General features: G+C 41.5%; 2 protein-coding genes across 8 annotated transcripts; one reads left to right on the top strand and one right to left on the bottom strand.

Moving 5' to 3' along the window:
* Positions 1 to 143: 143 nt before the first annotated feature.
* ccdc191 (coiled-coil domain containing 191) lies at positions 144 to 12378 on the top strand. Its single transcript, XM_031282015.2, has 17 exons — positions 144 to 554; positions 1183 to 1221; positions 1445 to 1577; positions 1700 to 1852; positions 2703 to 2881; positions 3023 to 3246; positions 4287 to 4431; positions 4540 to 4730; positions 4951 to 5200; positions 5788 to 6227; positions 7722 to 7813; positions 8142 to 8224; positions 8343 to 8444; positions 8571 to 8714; positions 9929 to 10081; positions 10310 to 10464; positions 11703 to 12378. The coding sequence occupies exons 1-17, from the start codon at positions 483 to 485 to the stop codon at positions 11842 to 11844; spliced, it is 2697 nt and encodes an 898-aa protein (XP_031137875.1). The 5' UTR covers positions 144 to 482; the 3' UTR covers positions 11845 to 12378.
* zdhhc23b (zinc finger DHHC-type palmitoyltransferase 23b) lies at positions 12128 to 22969 on the bottom strand. Of its 7 annotated transcripts, none has more exons than XM_031282028.2 (6): positions 22764 to 22969; positions 15869 to 16023; positions 14344 to 15033; positions 13750 to 13917; positions 12966 to 13235; positions 12128 to 12466 (listed from the first exon to the last, which is right to left on the bottom strand). In XM_031282028.2, the coding sequence occupies exons 2-6, from the start codon at positions 16003 to 16005 to the stop codon at positions 12421 to 12423; spliced, it is 1311 nt and encodes a 436-aa protein (XP_031137888.1). In that variant the 5' UTR covers positions 16006 to 16023; positions 22764 to 22969; the 3' UTR covers positions 12128 to 12420. The 7 variants fall into 7 exon arrangements, with proteins under 7 accessions (XP_031137888.1, XP_035856718.1, XP_031137884.1 ...); XM_036000825.1 differs by having other exon boundaries at positions 22672 to 22904; XM_031282024.2 differs by having other exon boundaries at positions 15869 to 16026; positions 22684 to 22897.
* Positions 22970 to 23919: the final 950 nt, after the last annotated feature.

The raw sequence follows: 23919 nt of genomic DNA, 5'->3' as shown, positions 1-23919 counted from the left end.
CGTCATCACCGGCCGCGACGGCACTTCTACAAATAGCAAATAGCCAATAGCCAACACCAATTTGTTGTAATGTGCTTTATACAACCTTTCAAATAAGTAGCGTTACTGGATTTCTTTAATTATATTTTTACGATTTATTACATTTTAAAAGCAAATTAGGCACATTTAGAGACGTGAGCAGCGTTGCTATGGTTACGAAAAACCACAGACAAGGTGTAGTGGGCCATGTAGTCCTAAAATCCTTTGTTGACGCGACAGTTAGCCTAAAAAAATGGTTAATTTACTACATTACCCAGAATCTTATGTGATCAAATCGACGGCAGTTATGTGTACAGGTCTTGCGTTGTGCGAGGATTCTTTGAGCCGACTTCTAAACACTTTTAGTTGAAATAGTAAAAAAGTTGGCTTTTGTGGCTGTTGGTAGAAGAGTAATGATGTTTGGGCATATATTCTAGTAGCAGCGGTCTATAACTAAACAGATTATGACATTCCCAGGTCACAATCCTCACCTGTTTAGGTGGAGGAGGCTCGGCAAGAGTAAAACTGCAGACAAGGTAAGTTTTGTCTTCGTAAAATTGAGATAGGCTTCCAATTATAATTGGGGAAAAAGGAATTAAAATGTGGCTGCCTATTCTAGATAATACATTCAGGCTCACCTTAACACTTTCTCTTACATCAAATATTTTTTCAAACTATTTTCATTTTTTAGACCTTTCCCCAGGATTATCAAATCCCCTAGAGATATAACATAATTGTACAAAAGGGCCCTATTGGATTTATGAATGAAGAAGAAGCACAGCATCAGTGTTATTACTACGGATGAAGGATGGCTCATGTCAGAGGATGGCTTAGAAATGTCATACAGATGACCTTTCTTAGATACTCATATGCCTGCAGTCTCATATGACTCCTGTCTGATGAGACCGAGATAGCTGGATCACTGCTAGTAAAGCACCGACTTTTGGATGTCTGGGAAATAATTTATTAAGTAATATGCTGATTTAAGGCAGCGGCTAAGCTTTCCTGTGAAATAATCAGCAGACATCAGGCATTGGCTCAGCCCACAGCTCAAGGTGTCTGTGTCTGTGAGCTTGGCTGGGCATTTTCATGGGCCCTATGATGTCTTTTGCAAAACACTATCAGCTTACACTTGAAATTATTATTTTTTTCTTCCAATAATAGATGCATGTGAAGAATGGTAACATCGATCAGTGGAGGAAGGTGAGAGAACTTATTTTCAGGTGCAGCTGTGTGCATGTGTATTTTCATGATGCATTTTTGTATCATTGCATGTATTCTTTTGGGTTTTGGACTGTTAGTGAGAAAAACAAGCTATTTGAAGATGACACTGTGACTGATGGGCACTAACCAAGTAATTGAATAATCATCACATTAATTGATAATGAAAACAATCAATAGTTTTTCTATTTTTTTTGGTCTTTAGCGCGTGGAGGTGGCTTCCGAGTTTGCTGTATCGGAAGTCTTCCCCCACAAGAAACCTCATTTAGGAACCAGCCTAGCTGTACCATTGCAAAGCACTGAGCAGATAAGAGATCATGATGATGCTTACAGTGAAGGTAGGTCAGCCTATAAAAAAAAATAATAGAGGTCTCTAGAGAAATGTCACCTATATAACAGAGTTGATCCTGTGCAGCAGCAGCAGACTGAACAATGATATTTGGGTGATTGCTTGTTGCAGCTCAGGCTCTTCTTGGTGATTGGCTGAGCAGTAAGTTGCGACTGGAACTGGAGGTGGAGGAGGAAGATGACCTGATGTGCTCCAGTGAGAGGAGAAGCTCTGCTGCACTGGCTAGTGCTCAGCCTGCCGCCCTTAACTACTGCAACTTTGATGGTACAAAGCATGACAAACGCTATGTAACCTATCCAACTAACTTCCTCTTTATTTGAATTAATCAAGACCAGTTAAAGCTAGGGTTTGTAGTTAAATATGTCAAAGGTTGGAGCAGAACACCTTTAAAGGACTAGTTCACCACAAAGGAAGATTTAGTCATTATCATGTAATCTTAACTCCAACTCACTGATTTGAATTTATTTCACTGCAGAGATGTTGAACTTGCTTGAGAATAGAAATTGATCACAGTGAGCATTTTATAAACTTTCTTTTTTTGTCAAAGTTAAGTTATCATAGTATAGTTGTCTTTTTTTGTTTTTCTTCATTGTTTGTGCATTCACAGTCTGAATTTTAAGACTTCAGAGTTAAATGCCAAACTGCAATGTTTTAAAACCAAGAGGCTACCAAATTTCAATTTCCTTTCACAATGTCCTGTCTTTTGGTATTTTAGGTTTCATATTCCTACAACATAACTTGTGAATGCAATGGTTTTCAACAAGTGACTTCCACATCTTAGATGTAGGAGTTTCCTTGAGTTTGAAAACAATACTATTAACTGCACTACAATAGAGTTAAACAATAGAGCACATATATAATATGTGTGTATGTCTAAATGCTTTCTGTAAAGATTATCTCAAGCAAGTGTTTTGAGTCTCAGCGCATTGATTTTCACATCATGGGGAAATGAACTGAAAGGGCAACAAATCAATCTGAAAACTTATGCTTTGCAAATCTGTCAGCAGTAATTTACAGTACAAATGTTAATGGTATAAAACATAAAATCACTGGCACAGTCCTTTTAAAAACTCATCAGTTATAATACTTCTTTTTCACACTCACTCGTGCAAAGATCTGTACAACTGCCTGGCCGAGGAGGAAGAGCACAGTGCCGTTAACAGCTTCCTACAGGACCTGATGGAGCAAGAGGTGTTGGACTCTGGAGTGATGGAGGAACTGGCGCTGGATGTTGGACAAACAAGGAAGAAGTTCAGAGATCCGACTGTCACCATGGAAGCACGACACCTGCAGGTATGTGACCAAAGTGAATCTCAGTTTTCTCGAGATAAGAGGTGTGAATGCTGTGGGTTGGGAAACTGTCACTGTGAGTAGAATGATGGGCACCCATGTTGTGTTCTCACTTAAACTAATTGCTACTGATTACCACTGAAGGTGCGAGAGAACAGGGCCCGGCAGGAGGCTGAAAGGCAAAGGCAACAGAGAGAGAGGGAGGCCCGGCGGGGTGCCATAGAGGAGGAAAAGAGGAGGGAGCGAGTGGAGGACACAAGGAAGAAGCAGCAGGGACGCAGACAGGAGGAGATGGTGCAGCAGGAGATGGTGAGACTGCGACGCCAGATGGAGGAGAGGAGAGGCCTGGAACAGCTGGTTCGACAGAGGTATGGTATCCACAGCAACCACCGGCCTGTGCTGAAGTGCTTATTGCCCAAATCTGAAATAACCCTCAGTCTCCTGTCTGATTGCATCGTACGTGATCTTGCCTCTTCCACCTTCCTATAGTGGATTGAATGGATTAATGGTAACCTATTGAGAAGTAAGCCAGCTCCCTGACCCAAACGAGTATTGCAGAAGTGTCCCTGTGAAGGGCATTGCACACAAGCTCATGTCCAGCACGGTGAGACTGCTGTGTCATCTCTTACAAAGTGTGTAGCAGCCAAGGTACAACATCCTTTGTTAAAAGCGATCAATGGCTGTCACCATGCGGAAATAAAAACGACACCTTTAGATATACTTGTACAGCCGTGCTTTGAGCTAAATGCAAACATGACAATGCTAACATGGTGATGTTTAGGAGGTATAATGTTTCCCATATTCACCATCATCTGAGGCTGACGAGAATGTAATTGGATTTGCAGGTTTTTGGTCATAAATCAAGTAGTGGACAAATTAGAAATTCAACCTAATGATGGTGCTAGATGAAAAGTTGTTAAAAATAGTTGTGGAGACATTTCACTCAGATCCACAATTGTCAACCCGTGGCACTAGAGGAAAAGTCAGGGGATTCATCATCTGGGGATAATGAATGTCTGTACAAAACTTAATGGCAGTCCATCCAAAAAATGTTCACATATTTCTGTCTGGACCAAAGTGGTGGACCATTTATAGAGCCATGCTGCTAGCATAGCTAAAATGTTTTACGATTGTATTACAGGGCATTAGTTTTGTCATTAAGGTATTTCTACTGAATTTAAATTCTGAAAATCTAATAAGAAAATTAACAGAGATCGGCAAGAGAAAAATAACCAATTGGGTCAATTCCAGGAGATACGGTGTACAATTATGAAAGACCACATATTCGTGTTTAGTATGTGTTTATACACACCCAAAAAAAGATTTATTTACTGCAACTTTTAGAGATGACTGCTATTCTTTATGGGCCCCTGGTAGACTAAGAAGTGTATGTATGGTTATTCCACAGGGAAAGGGAGAGAGTGGAAGGGCAAAGGGCAGCCAGAAGCCTCCAGTCAGCTCCTCCACTTCCCACAAAACAGCAGCCGCAGGACACAGAGAAACTTTATAAAGAACAGAAAATTCAAACCATGGTTCTCATGGGTAATCTCAAGGTTGGTTCCTGTACTGTGGCTGTACTTGCAGGTTGGTACAGCAAATGTATCAATGTGAGTTCTCTAACTTGTGGGCATGCATGTTTGTGCATGTTTTGCATGTTTTAGTGTCTGCAGAGGCATTTCTCTAAATGGTATTCAGTGGTGTTGGCCAGAAGGCTATGCTTAGGTAAAGCCATGGCCCTCTGTGACTGGAAGCGGCAGCTGAGAGCCTGGCGAGCGTGGCGGGCAGTGGTGTGGGCAGAACAACAGCAGCGAGAGGTGGCGAGAACAGAGGAGGATCTACGAGCTGAAAACAGGCAAGAACCTCAAAGGAATTACGTTAAAAGGTCCTGATAACCCATCATTGTATAAATCCTGCCATTTCCAACAAATTATACAATGTAAATTACAGCCTATATTCAAAATTAATTATTAATGATGGCAGTATTTCTAGAAGACACCCTCCATCATCTCTGTTACCCCAATCAAGCAATAACTGAGGGGTAAAAATACAATCACACCTGTTCCCTCCTCCAGGCGATGTCAGCTGGCTGTGGAGAGTGACCGAAGGCGGTTGCTTCGGCGATGTCTGAATGAGTGGCAGCTATGGTGTCGGATGGAGAAGGAACAACGAGAGCTTTTAGCCCAGCAGCAGGAGACCCGGCGCAAGATGGCTGCCTTAATCAATGCTGCATCAACAGGCAAACTCAAGGCCACAGAAACCCCAATTTATCAGCCAATTATGGCCCCACCTGAGGCATCTAACCAACCAGAGACAACGGAAAAGGTGAGAAGTGCACTGCAAAGTGAAAAATGTAATAGTTAAACATCTTTGTTGATGCTTCCCACTGAGAACAACCTGACAAATCACATGTTTAAACACTGAGTGGAATCATGACTAAAACATCAGCCCTATCCTTGGCAGGTGGTGATAAAGGCTACAATTAAATTGAACCTTTCTCAGTAAGTCAACCAGGAAGAAAAACTTTTCCTGCTGAAATATTCACATCTCTGGAGAGTGAGAGCAAGAAAAGAGTGGTGTTAATATATAGGGGATGGGAATGTATAGAGCAGATGGAAAGAATACTAGAGAGAAATAAGAGGTGTAGGATAGTGGAACAGAGCTCGAGGGACAGTAGAAACGGAACAGGAGATAAAGTTGGAGTTGCTGAGGGGGTCAATAAAGAGGACATACTTGCTCTCACACTCCTGCTGCGTATATATCGGGCTTTCCAGAGCTCAGTGAAGATTAAATTGGACTGAAATACTGTATCTATATTATCTCCCTTAAGTTTTTCATAAACCTATGGGGGGAATTTCTTTCATATATAGCCTATTACCATCTTCATATCTGCTCTGTTTTTATCTCTGTAGGGAGAGCACCACAGGTCAAGCACTTCAGCCCCCAATGCCTCTGCAGTGCATCAGAATAAGACTCCTGCGGGTGCTGTGGCCCAGCCCACTCAGCCATGGCAGGTGACCCGACAGCATGCAGCACCGACTGCTGCTGAGCTCCAAGGGGCACAGCAGATATGTGAGGGCGGCGGCTTTACCTGTTCAAAAAGCACAGTGCCACCGGGCAGCAAGTTTGAGAACAGACACGCCGCCCAGCAGCAGATCATCACACAGCAGAGGAAGCTTTTGAAGGAGCAGCAAGAGCAGATTGCACGGCTGAAGGAGGATCAGAGCGTGGCGGGGTCGGAGCTGGAAATGGAGAAAACCACACAGCTCAAGCAGCAATCAATAATTGGAGGCTCAAGACCAAAGAGCCTCAACTTTGACCGCACAGAGCAGAGGAAGGCCCACTGCACAATGTAAGGCACAAAAACTCCAGATGTGTGTGTATCATATTCACCACTCTCTCATACCTCACCCTATATAAACCATTTATAAGCTGTAACTAATGGCTTTATTAATAGTTAATAAACCTTTTACCACTGCTTTATTGGTCAGTTATTAGCCACTAATAAGAACAACATTTGGGTTACCAGTTTGTGAGTTTCTCACCTTCTAATAAGCCATTCAGGCAACATGTGTAAATGTTCATAAGTCATTCATTAAGGGTAAGAAACCAACAATTCTCCAGTTATACATGTTAATGCGTGATTAATTAAGGGTTTGCATAGTAATCAATCAAGTCTGCAGTTATAAATGTGAATAAATACTTAATTAAAGTATGTCCAGATATCCTGCTGCATTTTTATGGTGGTCTACATACTGGAGAAGGATAGATTGTTTACAACCTGGCAACCCAAATGTTGTCCTCAGTAATGGTAACTGATTTATAAGGCATAAGTAAATTATTTTTTAACTGTTAATAACGCCGATATTACAACTTTTTAACTTTTTAATAAGGGTGACTTGTAAAACTAATTTCAGCAACAATAGTATTGTTTAGTTTAGGTCAGGGAGCTATCACCATTCAGTGTATATTATTCAAACTATGAAAATGTTGGTCCAGTGGGTCTGGGTGTAGATCGAAAGTCATAGTGACTCTTTGGCCATTTTCACCTTGTTTACTGTTGCCCTAAAATAATTAATTACAGGCTCAAATAGTAAAAATAGTATAAAAAAGGCCCAATAATGTGATACTAAAAGGTTAAAAAATAGATTAGGAATATGGACGAATGAAGAATGAAGAACGATGATGACGATGAAGAAAAATCACTTAGCTAAACTCACTTCTCTTTCTACAGTGCAGACTAATATTGGCAGGACATTGTATGTGTACACCCCAGTGGGTAAACATGGGCTTTTACAGAAAAATCTAGAATAGTAAAGGCACGTGTTGAATTGTTTTCAGGAGCTACACCGAGGTACAGTAAATTGGGGTGAAAGTCATCCATTAATAGCTTTTCTTTTTAAATACAAGTCATGTAGGAGTATATACAGTCAGCTACAGAGTGATTTTAAAGCTTAGAGAGAACAGAGGAGCAGGAGATTGTGCAAAAGCCAATATTTTGTACATTAATAGTTCTTATAATTAGATATTTAAAAGCATATATTTTGTACATTAATAGTTCTTATAATTAGATATTTATGTGATCACAGATGCTTTCCCAGAAGTGTAAACAACCTTGAACATTTAGTTTTCATGAGTAAAAGCAAAACGCTCTGCCCTTCACCTCCCACTAAAATTAATTTACAGATGTATGGATGTCTGATGCATGTCGTCTGAGTTTGATTGGTTTGATACCCATCTGAATAAAGTTTGCCCGGTAAGGATCAGGAAGATGTGAATATGCAGAGAAATTTATAATGACGGGGCTGTGTTTCTGTGCTTCTCGCTGTGATCGTTACTGTTGAAGGGCACCGAGAGTTACTGGAAAACCTGACAGTCTCTGTGCACCTCCAAGGGAAGCTATCACACGACAGACATGCCACCATCCAATCATCACGGGTCAGTCCGCAAGGTCCTTCACTCTGAGAGCTTAAAAGCAGAGGATGAAATACACAAACTCACATATACATATAAACACACAGCAGGTACATATCTTCTTCCAAACATAGAATGCTGTAGCTCTCTCACGCATATGGAGACAAAACAATTGCATAATAAAAGCCTATAGAGCTGTAGTCTGACAACAGTAGCACTCATTTTTTCCTTCCAGTTACATGTTCAGAATATGAAGGCTGAAGCATACATACATAAACATCCACATATCCACTTCTGAGATGTACCAGAGGAATACCTTGTGCTCAACTCACCCGTCTCCCTCTCTTTGAAGCCATGGAGGCCCGTTCACGTCAACGTGCAGAGCGAAGGAAGGAGATTGAGGGACTAAAGAAAAAGAAGGAAGAGGAAAAACTGGTAAGACATTGATAAGTTGTTTTCTGGACCTCCAAACTGTTTTGTAGGGTGAGTAGCAAGTTGTAATTGTCTGAAACAATATTCTTTTTTAAAACATAAATTTAATTTAACTCTTCAGGCTGAGATGAAAGCTGCTGAGGAGCAGAGGCAGAGAGAGGAGGAGGAGGAGAAACGCAAAGCAGCCGAAAAGAAGAGGGAGGAGAAAAGGCAGGAAAGAGAGGTGAGATTCATATTTTATGGATGTTCCCAAAAACATCAGTCAAAATACAAAAGCGGTAACACTGAGCGAGATGTATAATGTCACTTCTTTCTGTGTGTGTGTGTGTGTGTGTGTGTGTGTGTGCAGAGGGAAGAGGAAAAACAGAGGCAACTGAAAAGGCAACAGGAGCTCCTGAAGCTGGCCCACCAACACTACCACAGAAACTTGCTGCTACGGCGAGGCCTGGCGCCATGGAAACGCCTCATTCAGCGCAGACAAGCCAACATACGGGTGAATCACTGGTCTTCTCTATTTCAGTTGTCAGCTACAGCAGTAGAGTATTATCAGCCATATTCAACCTGCCCTCAGTCCTCCAACTCAACATTTTAAGAACCCAGGAGGCGCTCTTGATGCTTCTTTGATTTTTAAAATCCAATTTGAATAAGCAGGAGGAAATTTTGACCTACAAGGGTAAATCCAAGTCCACGCCATGGATTTGAAGAATAAAAAGGTTAAAGACTTGTTTGCATGGAGTGCTGCATGTGCGTCTGCTATCTGACTTAGAGGCAGTCGCTTAAAGGCAATATGTATAATGAAAGGCTTTTTATAATTCAAATCTTTGATGGACATAATACTTCCCAATTTTCTCATACTAAAAAGCTTGTTTATCGTTTTCCATCTGATGATTATAACGACTAATCTGTCTTAAATTTGAGCAATTCTAAAAGGATTATACATGTTTTTCTTTGTCAGTCCCCTTAACTGAAGCTCAGACATGCTCATAACACACCTTTGTTTTAACCAATAGTATAAATAACTTCTAAAAAGGCCATAATAAGCAGAATATTTGGCTCTTCATCAATTTCTCTTTTTTCTTGGCTGATTAATGTATTCATTTATTTATTTATTATATATTTATTATACCATTAAAGGGATGATTTTTTTTGTTCCATTTTTATAATATCTGTCCATTGGTGCTGTATTTTCCCTTATTGTGAAGTACTTTGGAACTTTGATTTTCAGAAGTGCTATAGAAAGTTAGTTATTATTATAACAAAATACCACACGCTGTGTAGCCACAGGCAACCTATTTTAACACATTCAATAGACTGTGCAATGAGCAGACTGCTGTGTTAAATATACTCACTCAGCAGCTTAAAAGACCTAAGCTACAAAACGCATATAAACCCACCAACCAATAACACTCTTAAACTCTTGATCTGAACATGCAAACATAACACACACGCGGCAGTAGGAACATATCCAAACAAAAGCATGTGACAACTTGACAGTATCATCTTCAAAATGTTCCTCTCTTTGCACAGCATCACACAAAAACTTTCACAGCTATATATAAACCCTCTTTGTTAAATGTGAGATTCAGTCGAAGACAGGCGCTTCATCATTTGATAGCACTCTATTGTTCCAACCTGGCACATACGTATGATTGAGTTTGGATGCATTCATCAGCATGCATCAACGTTTTTCTTTTCAATCCCTGCCAGCTGGCTGAGAGTCATCACAATCTCTTCCTCCTGGGGCGGTGCACACTAGGCTGGCAGCAATCAGCAAGAGAGTCCCTTACTGAGAAAGAAGCTTCTGCTGACCAACTGCACCAGCACTTTCTGCTTCGGAGGAGCTTAAGCTGCTGGAAAAGAGTGTGTACACTCCGCACACAATCACAAACACAGTTACTCAATCAGGATTGCAGTCTACCCATCTTCTGCCAGAGATTTAGAGCAACACCTTTTCCTAATCAGCTCTTCTACCTGTTATCAATCATGTTTTCTTTAAAGAAAAAAAAGTTTTGATCGGTTTCTACTTGCCATCCTCATCACTTCACACTAAAATGCTAAAAATCTCAGAGTGAATGTTGTCTGTTTCAGCTCAAGGACTGGCGGATGATTCAAGAGGAGAGAGCCAAGCGTTTCTATCGCACTCGCACTCTGAGGAGGTTTCTGCTGGCACTGCTGGACCATGTGACCCAGGAGAGGCTGGTGGAGTGGGACCGTCAGGAGCTGGCTCAGGAACACAATAACAGGTCTGCAAGCCGTGACTTTCCCATATGTTGTGTGTGGATGCTGCAGTGTGCTCCCCCAGTGATACAACCAACTACCAGGATGTCAAATTAAATTCAACAGCTTGTTTAATTACGAGCTGAAATGTAATATAAGAGAAGTTGGGTTATGGTATGCTAGAAAAAAAACACTATGCCTTGATTTGTATCAAACATAATCATTTATGTTATAGACATTTTAAGGCCTATTCTAATAAGAAAGTTAAGACTTTCAAGATTGACTTGCGATAAAAATAGTTAATTCATTAACAAACACTACGGAATATGATAAAGATTACCAACTGGAACATGCATATTTGAGCAGAAGCCGTTGTTGAACATTAACCAATATGAAATGTGAGAGCTTTTGCTCTTTTCCACTGCAACTGCCTATGCATTAGATTATAAACTCCACCATCATCACCTTAACTCCAGTGAAGTGGCTCAAATCTGCTGTTAGCTGTAAATGCCTCTTCAAACTATGAGTAATGGAGTCTGTTGTGGTGTTTAAGTAGAAACTTCAATATGGCTAAACTAGCTGGCATAGCATAATGTTTGTAGCCTGACTGGTCTCTAGCCCTGGGTAATAAAAAAAAAAACATGGAACCATGAATGTCAATTTTACCAATCCATCTTGATGTTTAGATATTTCACTGGATAAGTGGAGACTTTGACCTGCTGATGGCAAAGTCAGAGGATCACATAAGATTCATCCGATGTGAACCAAATGTGATGGCAATCCTCTCCATAGATCTTGAGATATTTCAGTCTGAACTAAAGTGATGCACAGACAGACCGTCATTGCCATCCTAAGAATCAAGCTGCTAGCATGGCTGACTTTGTTTCTAATTTGCATTTAAATTGTTTTGCAAAATTGCAAATTTTAAATCAGCAAACGCATTCAGGTTTTGATTGTGCTTAATAACATTATTATGTGGTCTTCTGTTTCCCATTGTGGACAAAATGAATTATGTAGCACTAGTCTATGATTTCACCGTCATTGATACAAAATGTGAGAATAAACTTTAGCTTCTCAGTTGTCACCTAAATGACCAAAGCATGCAGGCGAATTCCCACCTGGTGCCCAGCTACCATGGTCAATAAGACCCCAGTAACATGATGTGAAAACTCATTAGGTGTTGTCAACCCAGAGGTCCCTATAATTCAGTTTCTTATTGCTCACTTGCTTTTCCCGTCTGTACCTCCATCTGTCTGCACTTCAGACGGGTGCTGCGACGATGTTTGCTGGCCTGGAGGCAGTTTCCTTGTCTGCTGCGCAAGGAAAGAGTGAGGGAGGAGCGGAGGGAGAAGCTGGGACGGAGAGTGACTGCGGTTCTGCCTGATTTCTGCTCCTATCCACTGTAAAGCCTCTGGGAGAAACGGACATTCTAGAAGACAAACTGCACACCCACACTGACAACACATAAACATCTCCATAACTCTGGAGAGGACACACATGCAAATACAAAATGAATACACATGCAACTTTCTCACATTTATTTAATAAATACATTTCATTTCTTACAAACACACAACTGGATGCATACAACCTTTAGGATACCAAAAAAGGTGACATTAATGTGCTTTTAATTTATTCAGGAATCAGTTTGAACCAGCTTAAGAGAATAAAAGTCACTATTCATATTCATACTATCCAATCATTTATTATGTTGCAATGGTGAGCTGTAGAACTTTAATTATGTTACTTGTGCCATGATGTTTGATTCATATGTGATAAATATCCATGACACAGTTCACAAATCCAGGTCAGGTTCCCTCCTTTTTGAACACTGCAGATAAGTGTTTGTGGAGGAGTGTGCAGAGAGACCATCCTTGAAAAGATGTTTTGCACATTTTGTGCAGGACTGACCAACTCCAGAGGTGTCATCTTGTTGCTGACGCCGTGCTCAGAAAAAAGGTCCCTAGGAGGACCAGAACAAATTACTCATTCTTACATTTTTCTTGTATGTCAACTTCCAGCAAGGCACTAGAATGTAGGAGACATAAAGACAAGTCCAGGGAAGACGGTCAGTGTGAAGGAAACTGATATTTCTTTGGCAGACATTGATAAGGTCTGTGTGAGTAGATACAGCTGCATAGAGGAGATTCCAGTTGTGAGTGACATTCATGTGAATGTATCTGGGGTTTGTAGTTATGGCTGTGTCAAAATCAATAACTGCAGTAACCCAGCGATAAAGGTCCTGGCAGAAATTAGAGTGAAAGAAGCCATGCTGCCATCCACTGGACGTGAACAAGAACAGCAACACCACTTTGACACAACATAATGCTTTCTACAGTTACTGTGGTGTTTTCCTGATGTTAGCATCAACTTGTCACAGGACAGAATTTATCATTTTGTAGGTTTTGTGCTGTACATTCACATGCAACATAGACCTAATACTACTCATGAAGCTGCTGCAGACTTTATTACTGGGAATCCATGCTGTCTGGGGTTTTAAAATCAGGGTTGGGCAATGGTCTCTTACACTAGTTCTGTTGGGACGGGAGAGGGTGGATTCAGTTTTTCTCCCATGGTCATGAACTCTTCCCAGTTCCCACGGAAACCTCGAGAGTAGACGCCGGTGTCCACAACGAGTCCCCAGTAGGCCCTGCGAGCGGTTTTGTCTCGCAGGGCAATGCGTGCCTCGCGCTCAGTTACGTTGTAGCTGACGTTGATGACCTGCACCACCAGCAGGTGGAGCAGCCCACAGGTCACGATACCGCTGTACCACGCACAGGTGAAACAAAGTGCAGAGCTGAAACAATACGCAAAGATGGTAAATAAAAAATACTCGTCAGTGGTCTCTGGTGTGTAAATTATGCAATTATTACAAATGAACTGTAATTTCGGCATTTCTGTACTGCAATTTCTTGTTACTTGTTGGCATTGACGTGTACACTGATATCCATACCAATTTATCAATATTAGTGTGAATGTATGGGTCAGACTCTACTTGCTTGTATTAAGACCTGATAGATAGATAGATAGATATTATAATTTTCTTTCTCATCGTTACATTTTAGTTTCTATGAAGGATTTATAAGTATTCTCTTTTTACCAAAACTGACCCAAAAGCTTCTAATCTGGGAACATAACAATAAATGGGGTGAAAGCAACACAGACAAAGAATTGGTCTATTGTTTTTCAATTAAACCTATATTATTAGAATAATGGGGCTTCAGAATTAGGTAAATTGTAACTTTCAGGGAATATAATGTTAAAGTTACCCAGCCCAGAGTGTAAGAGGGGGAGATCTTTGCTCTCAGTACCTGTACTGGTTGTAGACCCCCGGGCAGTAGAGCAGGGCGGTGAGGAGGTGTTGATTTGGACACACACTCTGAAGCACCAGGCTGATCCCGTACAGGGACGTCAACAGGAAGAGGACGAGCGTAAGCAGGAAGCTGCGGTGATTGAGCTGACCGACACAGCTGTTTAGCCTACCCGGGCACCAACGGAGGGGACGCACAAACACACAAGTACACACACACACAGGCAGACAAAACATTGTACTGAGACCGGGGTTACACTACAATACACACATGCAGGACCACACATATGTGTAGGAGTGGATGATAGCAAGGAACTATTCACTTGTAGCTGTAATTAATATGAGTGTGTGATGGTGGCTCGACACAACATACAAATATGGCTAGTTTGAGCTGATTACGTATCCTGGGAAGAAAGACATTTAAGAGCATTGTTTTGAAAATTAAAAAGGACTTCTTTTTTTTTGATTTATTGAATAGTTTGTGTAGAAAAAACGAGCAGATGACAAACGAGACAACCTCAGTGTTTGAGATGTGAGACAAAGTGGAAGAAACAGTGATGACAGGCCAAGCGAGAGGCATTTTAATGGAACCCACCAGACACAGTGGTGGTCGAGACGCAGCACGCAGACACCACAGATCCGACAATGTCCCGCCCTCGGGGGCCGCACCACTCTGCACGCCGGACACCAGTTCCTTTGGCTGCTTTCCTTCAGCTCCACTCCCGCATGCTCCGACGATCCCGCCCGGTTGGCTACTGTCATCGTCACGTCCTGCCTCCCCCCATTGATGACAGGGTCTCTGTCTGCCAGAGGGCTGTAATACGTCACCGTGCTGTGGACGGCCTCTTTGTTTGGCCGCACAATTCCGGGTTCTCTCTTGGTGTGGACAAGAGCTACCAGGGTAAGTATGACCCCTACAGTTACCACCGCTAGCTGGACCAGGCTAACATCCCCACTGGGAAGCACATAAGTGATGAACAAGTAGTACATGTACGCCAGGGAGAAGAGTGCCAGGCTGAGGAAGAAGAGTGTCTGTCCTTTCTTGCGGTGGGTGAAATAGTAGTACCACAGCACCAGGCCAGGCAGAGCTGTCAGAATCGCCATGCCGAGCAGGAAGTGGAGAGCAGCTAAGTGCAGCAGGACCGGGAGGAGAATAAGAGGAGGGATGATGGACAGGTCAACTTTTCGGGCTCCGCCCCAGAGCCAGGGCATACGAATCCGGTCTGTGAAGACTTCAGCCACATGAGACAGGGATTCAGGTTTCTGAGGCTCCCTCTTCATAAACCTGAAAAAGTAAAAAGAGGTGAAATATGTTTACTTCAGGTGATCAACAACTTCTTCATCATCATCTGGTAAAGCCACCAAATGAGCAAACCTTCACCCCTTAACTTGTTTTAAAAAAATCTATATAAACTTTTTTCACACCTGACATTTTAGTTCAAGGACACGTCAATATAACGCCTCTCTGAGGTTGTACTTCAAATGTTGCTTTGAACTAAATGCGAACATCTGCATGCTAACATATGCACAATGACTAAAGTTCACTATCTTGCTTTAGCATGCTAAAGTCAGGGGATCACCAAAATGATCACAATTCATCCTGAGGGAACAGGAATGTCTGCACTTGAGAACTGTGACCTGCTGTTGGTGCTAGAGGAAAAGGTGCTGAGAATCACCAAAGCAGGTAGGATTATTCTTCTGGGGACATGAATGTAAAGAATTCCAAGGCAATCCATCAAATAGTTGTTGAGATATTTCAGTCTGGATCAAAGTGGTGATCCTACTGACCAACCAACAGACCAACATTGTCATCACCACGAAGAAGCAGGGCTAAAACATTTGCTGGTTCCAGCTTTTCAAATATCAGGCTTTCCTGTTTTCCGCTGTTTTATATCATTGTAATTTAAATATCTATGGGTTTTGGGCTGTTGTTCGAACGAAACAAACAATTTGAAGCTGCCACTTTAGGCTCCACAAAAATTGTAAAGGGCATCAGTTTTCTGACATTTTATAGACTGAAAATGAATCGTTTAATTTAAGAAATAACCAATAGATCAAATGTCAAGTACAAAATAATCATAAGTTGCAGCCCCAGAGTTTTTCAGTTTAATGTCTCTCACCTGTCACAGGCGTCATCCAGGTCCTCACAGTCACAGCAGCAGGCTACCACATGACTGCGCTCTCCGAGTCTGTTCACATACTCACAGCAGCACAAGGTCTCCTCTTCCTCCAGCACCTTGTTGGCTCGCTTCTTCATGATGGACAGCCTCACAGCCTATCAGATTATTAAAAAAAAGTTTATCTGTACCGTTATTGACATTTGTGTTTAAGATAAAATAGGATTCAGAGACAAACAATTGGCAGATAAGAGACGGGAAGTGAAAGACAATACCTGTAAATACCTCTAAAAGCCCACTTTGCTGAAATTTCATTTGCACGCAGCAGCTTACCAGCTATTTGCACGTGCTTTGGTGGAACGGTTTCAAACAGATTCCCACCACCGCAAAGGCTGCTTATTTGACCCTACCCAGTCCACCTCCTACCCCCACATCTGGCACACATCTGTCATGCTTTAATGATTTACAGGAACAGAATGGTCCCATCAACGCAGCCTGCTGGCTTGTTTAGACTGCACAGATGGATTTGGGCTGAGGTGGGGCAATGGAAGCTTTTATAACAATCGCAGGTCTTCGGTGTCCCCTCCACCACAGTGAACAAAACTAGTAAACCACTAAGTGGGATGAATCCTTCAGCTCAGTAAAACCTGTCTCTGGGGGGGGATCTGGCTCAGTTGAATGAGCCTCTGATTGCAGGAAATCAAAGCATGACCTGGTGTTTTATTATTAGTCAGCCACTGATCAAACTAACATGGTAAAAAGGACATCAGGCTCAGGAAAGGCCACCACACTTAACAGACAAGTCCTTCTAGGGCCTAAAGAGAAGACAGAAGGCTGAATGTACTGAAAAAAAAGTGTGTGGGTGTGTGGTAGCTCCAACTAGCACATCTGCTCCCTGACAAAAAAAAACTAATACTGCTGCATTAAGGATTCATAGCATGACTGTGGTGCTCAGCTGTTTTAATGTCCTGTTGTGACACTGAGCGACTTTCTGTGGTATACAGTTTGACTTGCAATTGCTGCAGGACATTGATTGTAAAAATGTAATGCAGGATGGATCATGTACTCTGTCTATAGGGAGAGAAGGAGTGCCGTGGTTTAAAAAAAAAAAAAAATTGGGAACTTTGTTGGTGGGACATAGAGGTGAAATGATTAGTTGATTAATCGATTATTTAAAAGACAGAAAACGAACGACTATTTTGATAATAGATAGCCTTCTTCATCTTATAAATTGTGAGGATGTGCTTCTTATGTGATAGTATACAGAATACCTTTAGGTTTCAAACAATGAACGTTAGTTAAACTAAATAAGGGATCTGAAGATGTCGACTTGAACTTTGGGAAATTGTGACTTGTATTTTGTTTTTATTTTTTACATTACATTTTTTTGACAAGAAAGTAAGAGGCAACAAACATCAATGAAGTTAACCTGCTGAAGATGTTGTTAAATAAACAGTTTGACATTTTGAGACACTTTCTGAGAGTTTGATGAGAAGATTGAACCCTTTACCCTGAAGTTACAGCAATGGGACTGCTAGCTTAGTTTAGCATTAGAGCCCAACCGATATATCGGCGGGCCGATATTATGCATTTTCCAAACTATCGGTATTGGTATTTAAATATTCATTCATCGGAATCATTTATGACAACAAATGATTCTGATAATTGAATATTATAAAAAAATAAAATAAAAACGGATGAAACACCCTTCAACCATGTTCTGAGTGTTGGTGTTGCATAGTTTGTCCCCCAGAGGGCGCTCTACAACGTCCCTGTTGGCAACACTTTTGATTTTTTGTTGTTATTGTCTTTTTGTTCAAAGGACTTTAAGTTTGTATTTTTATACATTTTATTTATCAGAACTTTAATCTATGTTCCTCTGTTCTGTTGTGACAATAAAACAAACTATTATTTTTAAACTGCATTATCATATTATTTTAGTACTAAAAATAACTACAACTAACTTAAAAATCCTTTATCGGCCATGCTCTACTTAGCATAAAGACCGGAAACCTATTTCTTCTATCAACATGACAAACTGGTCTGGTCTACAGCCTCTGCAACTTGTGTCTTGATTAAAAATGACATTGACAAGACGGCTTCTTGCACTTTAACCAGGCACTGAGTAAACAGTAACGTTACTGTCGACCCACATTTGTACTTATCATACAGGTGTCGTGCCATGGTACTTATCCCCGCCAGGATTTGTATCCCCTGGCTGCGGGAGCACGCTTGCACTCAGAGCAGAGTTTAAAGGAGAATTCCGGCCAATTTTTACATTAATCTTGATCGCTATAAATATGGGTGTACTTTCGATTGAAAAAAACCCCGACCCGAATCGGTGCAGGCAACACAGAGTAGCTGCAGCTACGTGTATGAGCTTCCACTGAGCTAAAACAGCAGTTGTCGGGGCAAGTTTTAGAGTGCCTTTGTGCCTCTTAACAGACATAAAATGCAATTAATATTGTCTGTACAACATGAACAGGGCCCTTACGTGATAACAAGATGCGTTTTCAACTCAGAAATTGTTTAAATTCACCTACCATGGTCCCTGTCTCGATCCTGCGGTAGCTGGTAGCTGCCATCTGGTGAGTGTGTTCAGCCAGGCTGTGATAATCATCCCGACAATAATCCACGGAGCGGCGGTGGTGTGGCTATGTCCTCCAGAGGACAGGTCATGTCACGTCTTGAAGTTTATTCCCCCCTAAAAAAAAAAAACAGTAGTGCGGTAGTAGCTGCTAGCTGCCGTCCAGTGAGTGTGTTCAGCCAGGCTTCTGTGATAATCATCCCGACAACAATCCACGGAGCAGCGGTGCTGTGGCTATGTCCTCCAGAGGACCGGTCATGCCTTCGTGACGAAAACCTGAAGTTTATTCCCCCTCAAAAATAGGGTAATTGAGCACTGTAGTGGTTATGACCATATCAGTGCCTATGTAACTACATGGAAACGGGCCAAATGATGTCTGTGGCTTGCACAGTGATAGCGTTAGAGAAGGTAGCTGTAGATGTCGGTACACGATCCGTTCTGCCTGCACGATCCGTTCTGCACATGCGCAAGATAATACTGTTTTACCGAGGATACGACCTGCACGATCTGTTCCACGCTAGCCTATGGCTAGCCTCCACCGGGAAGCTAACGTTAGTTCAGCTAACAGCTAATTCGGCTAACCGCTAGCTGACAGCTAGATTCAGTCTAAAATAACGTTAACTCAAACGTAATGGGAAAAGCAGGCTACAGCTAAATTAAGACTTCACAGTAATAACAATAAAGACAAGTATTGAGTGATTGTATTTTAAATGAGCACAAGTAAAGTAGAACTGACGTAACAGCTGTTATATATGTTAGGTGTTTGTTATATATGTCAACGTTTATTTTCAAGTTTTATTTTGAGGGTCTTTTAAAGTTATTACATGCTGTCTCAGCTAGCAGTTAGCCGAATTAGCTTTTAGCTAAACTAACGTTAGCTTGCCTGTGGAGGCTAACGGCAGACCGCTACAATCAGCTAGCGGTTAGCCGAATTAGCTGTTAGCTAAACTAATGTTAGCTTGGCTGTCGACCGGAAGTGTGGAACAGATCGTGCAGTGTCGTAAATCCTCATACAACCGCGCATGCGCGAACATTTTGCGCATGTGCAGAACGGATCGTGCAGGCAGAACGGATCGTGTACCGACAGAAGCCTCGCGCTGAAGTCCTGTTGTAGCAGGAAAGGAAACAGTGTGCAGATCGCTCCGCACTACCGTTTTTTTTAATGGGGAAATAAACTTAAAGACGTGACATGACCGGTCCTCTGGAGGACATAGCCACAGCACCGCTGCTCCGTGGATTGTTGTCGGGATGATTATCACAGAAGCCTGGCTGAACACACTCACCGGATGGCAGCTAGCAGCTACTACCGCACTACTGTTTTTTTTTGGGGGGGGGAATAAACTTCAAGACGTGACATGACCTGTCCTCTGGAGGACATAGCCACAGCACTGCCGCTCCGTGGATTATTGTCGGGATGATTATCACAGCCTGGCTGAACACACTCATCAGACGGCAGCTACCAGCTACCGGCAGGATCGAGACAGGGACCATGGTAGGTGAATTTAAACAATGTCTGAGTTGAAAACGCATCTTGTTGTCACGTAAGGGCCCTGTTCATGTTGCACAGACATTTTAATTGCATTTTATGTCTGTTAAGAGGCACAAAGGCACTCTAAAACTTGCCCCGACAACTGCTGTTTTAGCTCAGTGGAAGCTCATACACGTAGCTGCAGCTACTCCGTGTTGCCTGCACCGATTCAGGTCGGGGTTTTTTCAATCGAAAGTACACGCATATTTATAGCGATCAAGATTAACGTAAAAATTGGCCGGAATTCTCCTTTAACTGCTGCACTTCAAATTCACCTCTTAAATGGAAAAAATAGTGACGCGACAGGGTTTTCCATAGTATCAAGGGTCTCATTTATCTAGCTACATAAACATGTTTGTCTGTTACATTAAGGCGACGTGTAAATTGTTTAATGCGTTGTTTATTATTGTGGATTAATCGACAGTGTTTTCCAAAATTCCATATTGACACGCACCTTAGCTACATAGGCCGACTGATCTATGTGAGTCATGCAGGTTTATGAACAATATATTTTCCTCGTCTTTGCTAACCCGTCCCTCCCTGCCCTCTGATGTGATTTCTGTTTTAATTTAATTTAGTTTAATATGGCTTTTCAATTAACCGCTTTGTTCACCTGTCTACCATAAAGTTACAGAGGGGATACACATGATTATATCAGGCCGTTTTTCACCTGATATAATGTGTATCCCCTCTGTAACTATTGCTAGATAACAGCAGACATCTCCATATTATCTCATGTTGTTTATTGTGACCTGGTAAACACTGAAAATAACACACATGATGACAGGACAGACCCTTTGCATGTTGGGGGGGGTGGGGGGGGGGGGGGTACACATTATATCAGGTGAAAAACGGCCTGATATTTTGTGTATCCCCTATGTAACTATTGCTAGATAACAGCAGACATCTCCATATTATCTCAGGTTGTTTATTGTGACCTGGTAGACACAGAAAATAACACACATGATGACAGGACAGACCCTTTGGATGTTAGTGGAGGGGATACACAAAATATCAGGTGAAAAACAGCCTGATATTTTGTGTATCCTAGGCCTGCAGCGACGCGTCGATGACGTCGACGCATCGACGTCAAAATTACGTCGACGTCGTATTTTTGCGTCGACGCTTCGCCACACACATATGTGGGAGACCAAAACATTGCAGGAAACAGCAACCTCCTCACAGAATTCCCAACAAAGCCCTGCAAAAAGCCCCATGAAAAGAAGAAGTCCTAAAAAAACAGCTCGCCCTTAATCATCGAGGGTATGGGAATACTTAAAATATAGTCCCAAGTACTAACGTTAGCTAAATTAATTTCATGTTTGTGTAGTGTGTTGTGTAGCCTGCGCACTTAGGTGGTGCTAGCTAACTATCTTAGCTCTCCGTGCAGTTTGTTCGTGCTAGGTTAGTAGCTAACGTTAACGTTAGCTAGCTACTGGCGCCTAGGCAGCTGTGTTTAGCTAACGTTAGTTATCATCTAATGTTGGCTTGAATGGTAGCTAGCTTACAGCTGCAGAACACAGCTATCTATAGTAGCTAACGTTAGCTAACGTGAACGTTAGCCACTAACCTAGCACGAACAAACTGCACAGAGAGCTAAGATGCGTTGGTTAGCCTAGCACCACCAAAGTGCACAGCTGCATTAGCATGTAAACCTACAGAATAGCAGTTAAGAGAGTCAGTTTGATTATGCATCAGGTTTTATGTTGGGACTGTTATGTTGTGTTAAACAATCCAAGGAATGTCTGTACTGTGCACTGCACAGTGTTTTTCTTTTTTGCACTACAACTTGATTTTTTTGAACAAGAGAGTTATGTTGGTACTGTAAAAGAGTAAACAGGCTGGCCTTTCATTTTGTATAACAGTAAAATAATTATTTTATTTTGTGTAAAGCAGAAGATTTTTTGCTGTGCAAAATTGTTTAATAAATATTATTAAGAATTTTTTGGTATTTATTTGAGATACATTATGGTTTTTATTAATCGAGCAACAGAAAAATAATCGTTATATTAATCGTCCAATTAGTCGTTAGATTAGTCGACTAATCGATAAAATAATCGCCCGATTAATCGTTTAATAAATAATCGTTTACCCCCAGCTCTAGTGTATCCCCTCTGTAACTTATATGGTAGACAGGTGAACAAAGCGGTTAATTGAAAAGCCATAAAAACTAATTTAAATTAAAACAGAAATCACGTCAGAGGGCAGGGAGGGACGGGTTAGCAAAGACGAGGAAAATATATTGTTCATAAACCTGCATGACTCACAGATCGGCCTATCAGTCGGCCTATGTAGCTAAGGTGCACCGTGCATGTCAATATGGAACTTTGGAAAACACTGTCGATTAATCCACAATAATAAACGACGCATTAAAAAAAAAAAAATCACACGTCGCCTTAATGTAACAGACAAATACACATATTTATGTAGATAAATGAGACCCTTGTTACTATGGAAAACCCTGTCGAGTATTCCACGTCGCTATTTGTTCCATTTAAGAGGTGAATTCGAAGTGCAGCAGTTAAACTCCGCTCTGAGTGCACGCGCGCTCCCGCGGCCAGGGGATACAAATCCTGGCGGGGATAGTAGCCTACCTTGGCACGACACCGGTCAACTAGCCGCTGCGTCAAACACGGCTTAAATGTGGCGCCAAAGACACACATTACATGCTAAAACACAGCTTTAACATACATGAAAACTGACCTACATGCCGCTGCTTTCGAGTAAATATCGACTGAAACGGTTCACCCCCGGCGCCCGACTTCTCAACGGAAGTCTTTCACCTGGTAACGGCTGTCGTATCCGGTGTTTTTCACAGCTGCATGACGCCCAGTGTGTCGCGGAAGTCTCCAAAATAACAACAGCAGCTTGTGAAAAACCAGTCTGGGTTCATGTGTCCGGGGTGGAAAATGGATCTTGTTACCAGGTTTCGTCCGGGTTCGGGTTCGCTGTTCAGGGGTGGCTCTGCCCCCAGTTTCCCTACTGACGTCAAATGAGCTAGACTCTCCCCGCCCAGGACACGTTTATGTCATGGATTAACACTAAAGTTGTCTATGGTAGCCTACCACGTTCTTACAGGACAGCCATGTAACCTTTTTATACGTGCATGCATGTAACGCTTTTTTTTTTTTTTTTACAGTCTATGGTAACGCATATTATAAAATTACAATTATTAAGTACTTGTGCCTCAAAACAGTACTTGAGTAAATATTTCTTTGAACCACTGGATATTACAATAAAAAGGTGTATGAAGTCCCTATAGGGATATCAGTATACAACAGTAAACAGTGTAATTTCAATGTAAATTGTAATCTTACTGCAGATACGCTATAATTGCTATATGTCCTATGGATACAATTAAAGAAATATAAAATATCCTCTAGGAGTAAATAAGGACAGGCTACTGGTCAATAATTAAAGACGGTCTGGATAGTATTTCAGCTTTGACAAAGGAACAAGACACATTTGGCTTTCCTCCGATTAATTGTTCTGCTTCGGGTTCAAATAGCAGCATAGTGTGCAGTACAGTCTGTAACGGTCCCAACATCATCTACAAAACTAAAAAAAAAACAGTAACTTAATGGATTACATTATAGTAGCCTACACTCCAGTCAGACTCAGAGTAATTGTTATATCACTTTGTCAGTCCAGCTCAGAAAAGTTAATTCCCAGCAAAAGAACCATAACTATTTAATAGCCGATGTATAATTATGACCTTGTTTTCAGCCTGTAGTTTCTCTCTGTAGTCTGTATTTTGATAATTTAATATTTTAGTATCTTTAAGTAAAAATGGCTCAAATTCACTAGTTAGTTTCGAAATTTTTACTATTTGCTGGTTTCCGATGATAGTAAACTGAATGTTTTGGGGTTTTTCGAACAAAACGAGATTAAAATATGTCAGCTGCTGTGAAGGACATTTTTCACTATTTCATTTTGACA

The sequence above is a fragment of the Sander lucioperca genome, chromosome 1 (genome assembly GCF_008315115.2).
Source record: "Sander lucioperca isolate FBNREF2018 chromosome 1, SLUC_FBN_1.2, whole genome shotgun sequence".
Lineage (NCBI taxonomy): Eukaryota > Metazoa > Chordata > Actinopteri > Perciformes > Percidae > Sander > Sander lucioperca.
This window is presented reverse-complemented; position numbering and strand designations above follow the sequence as displayed.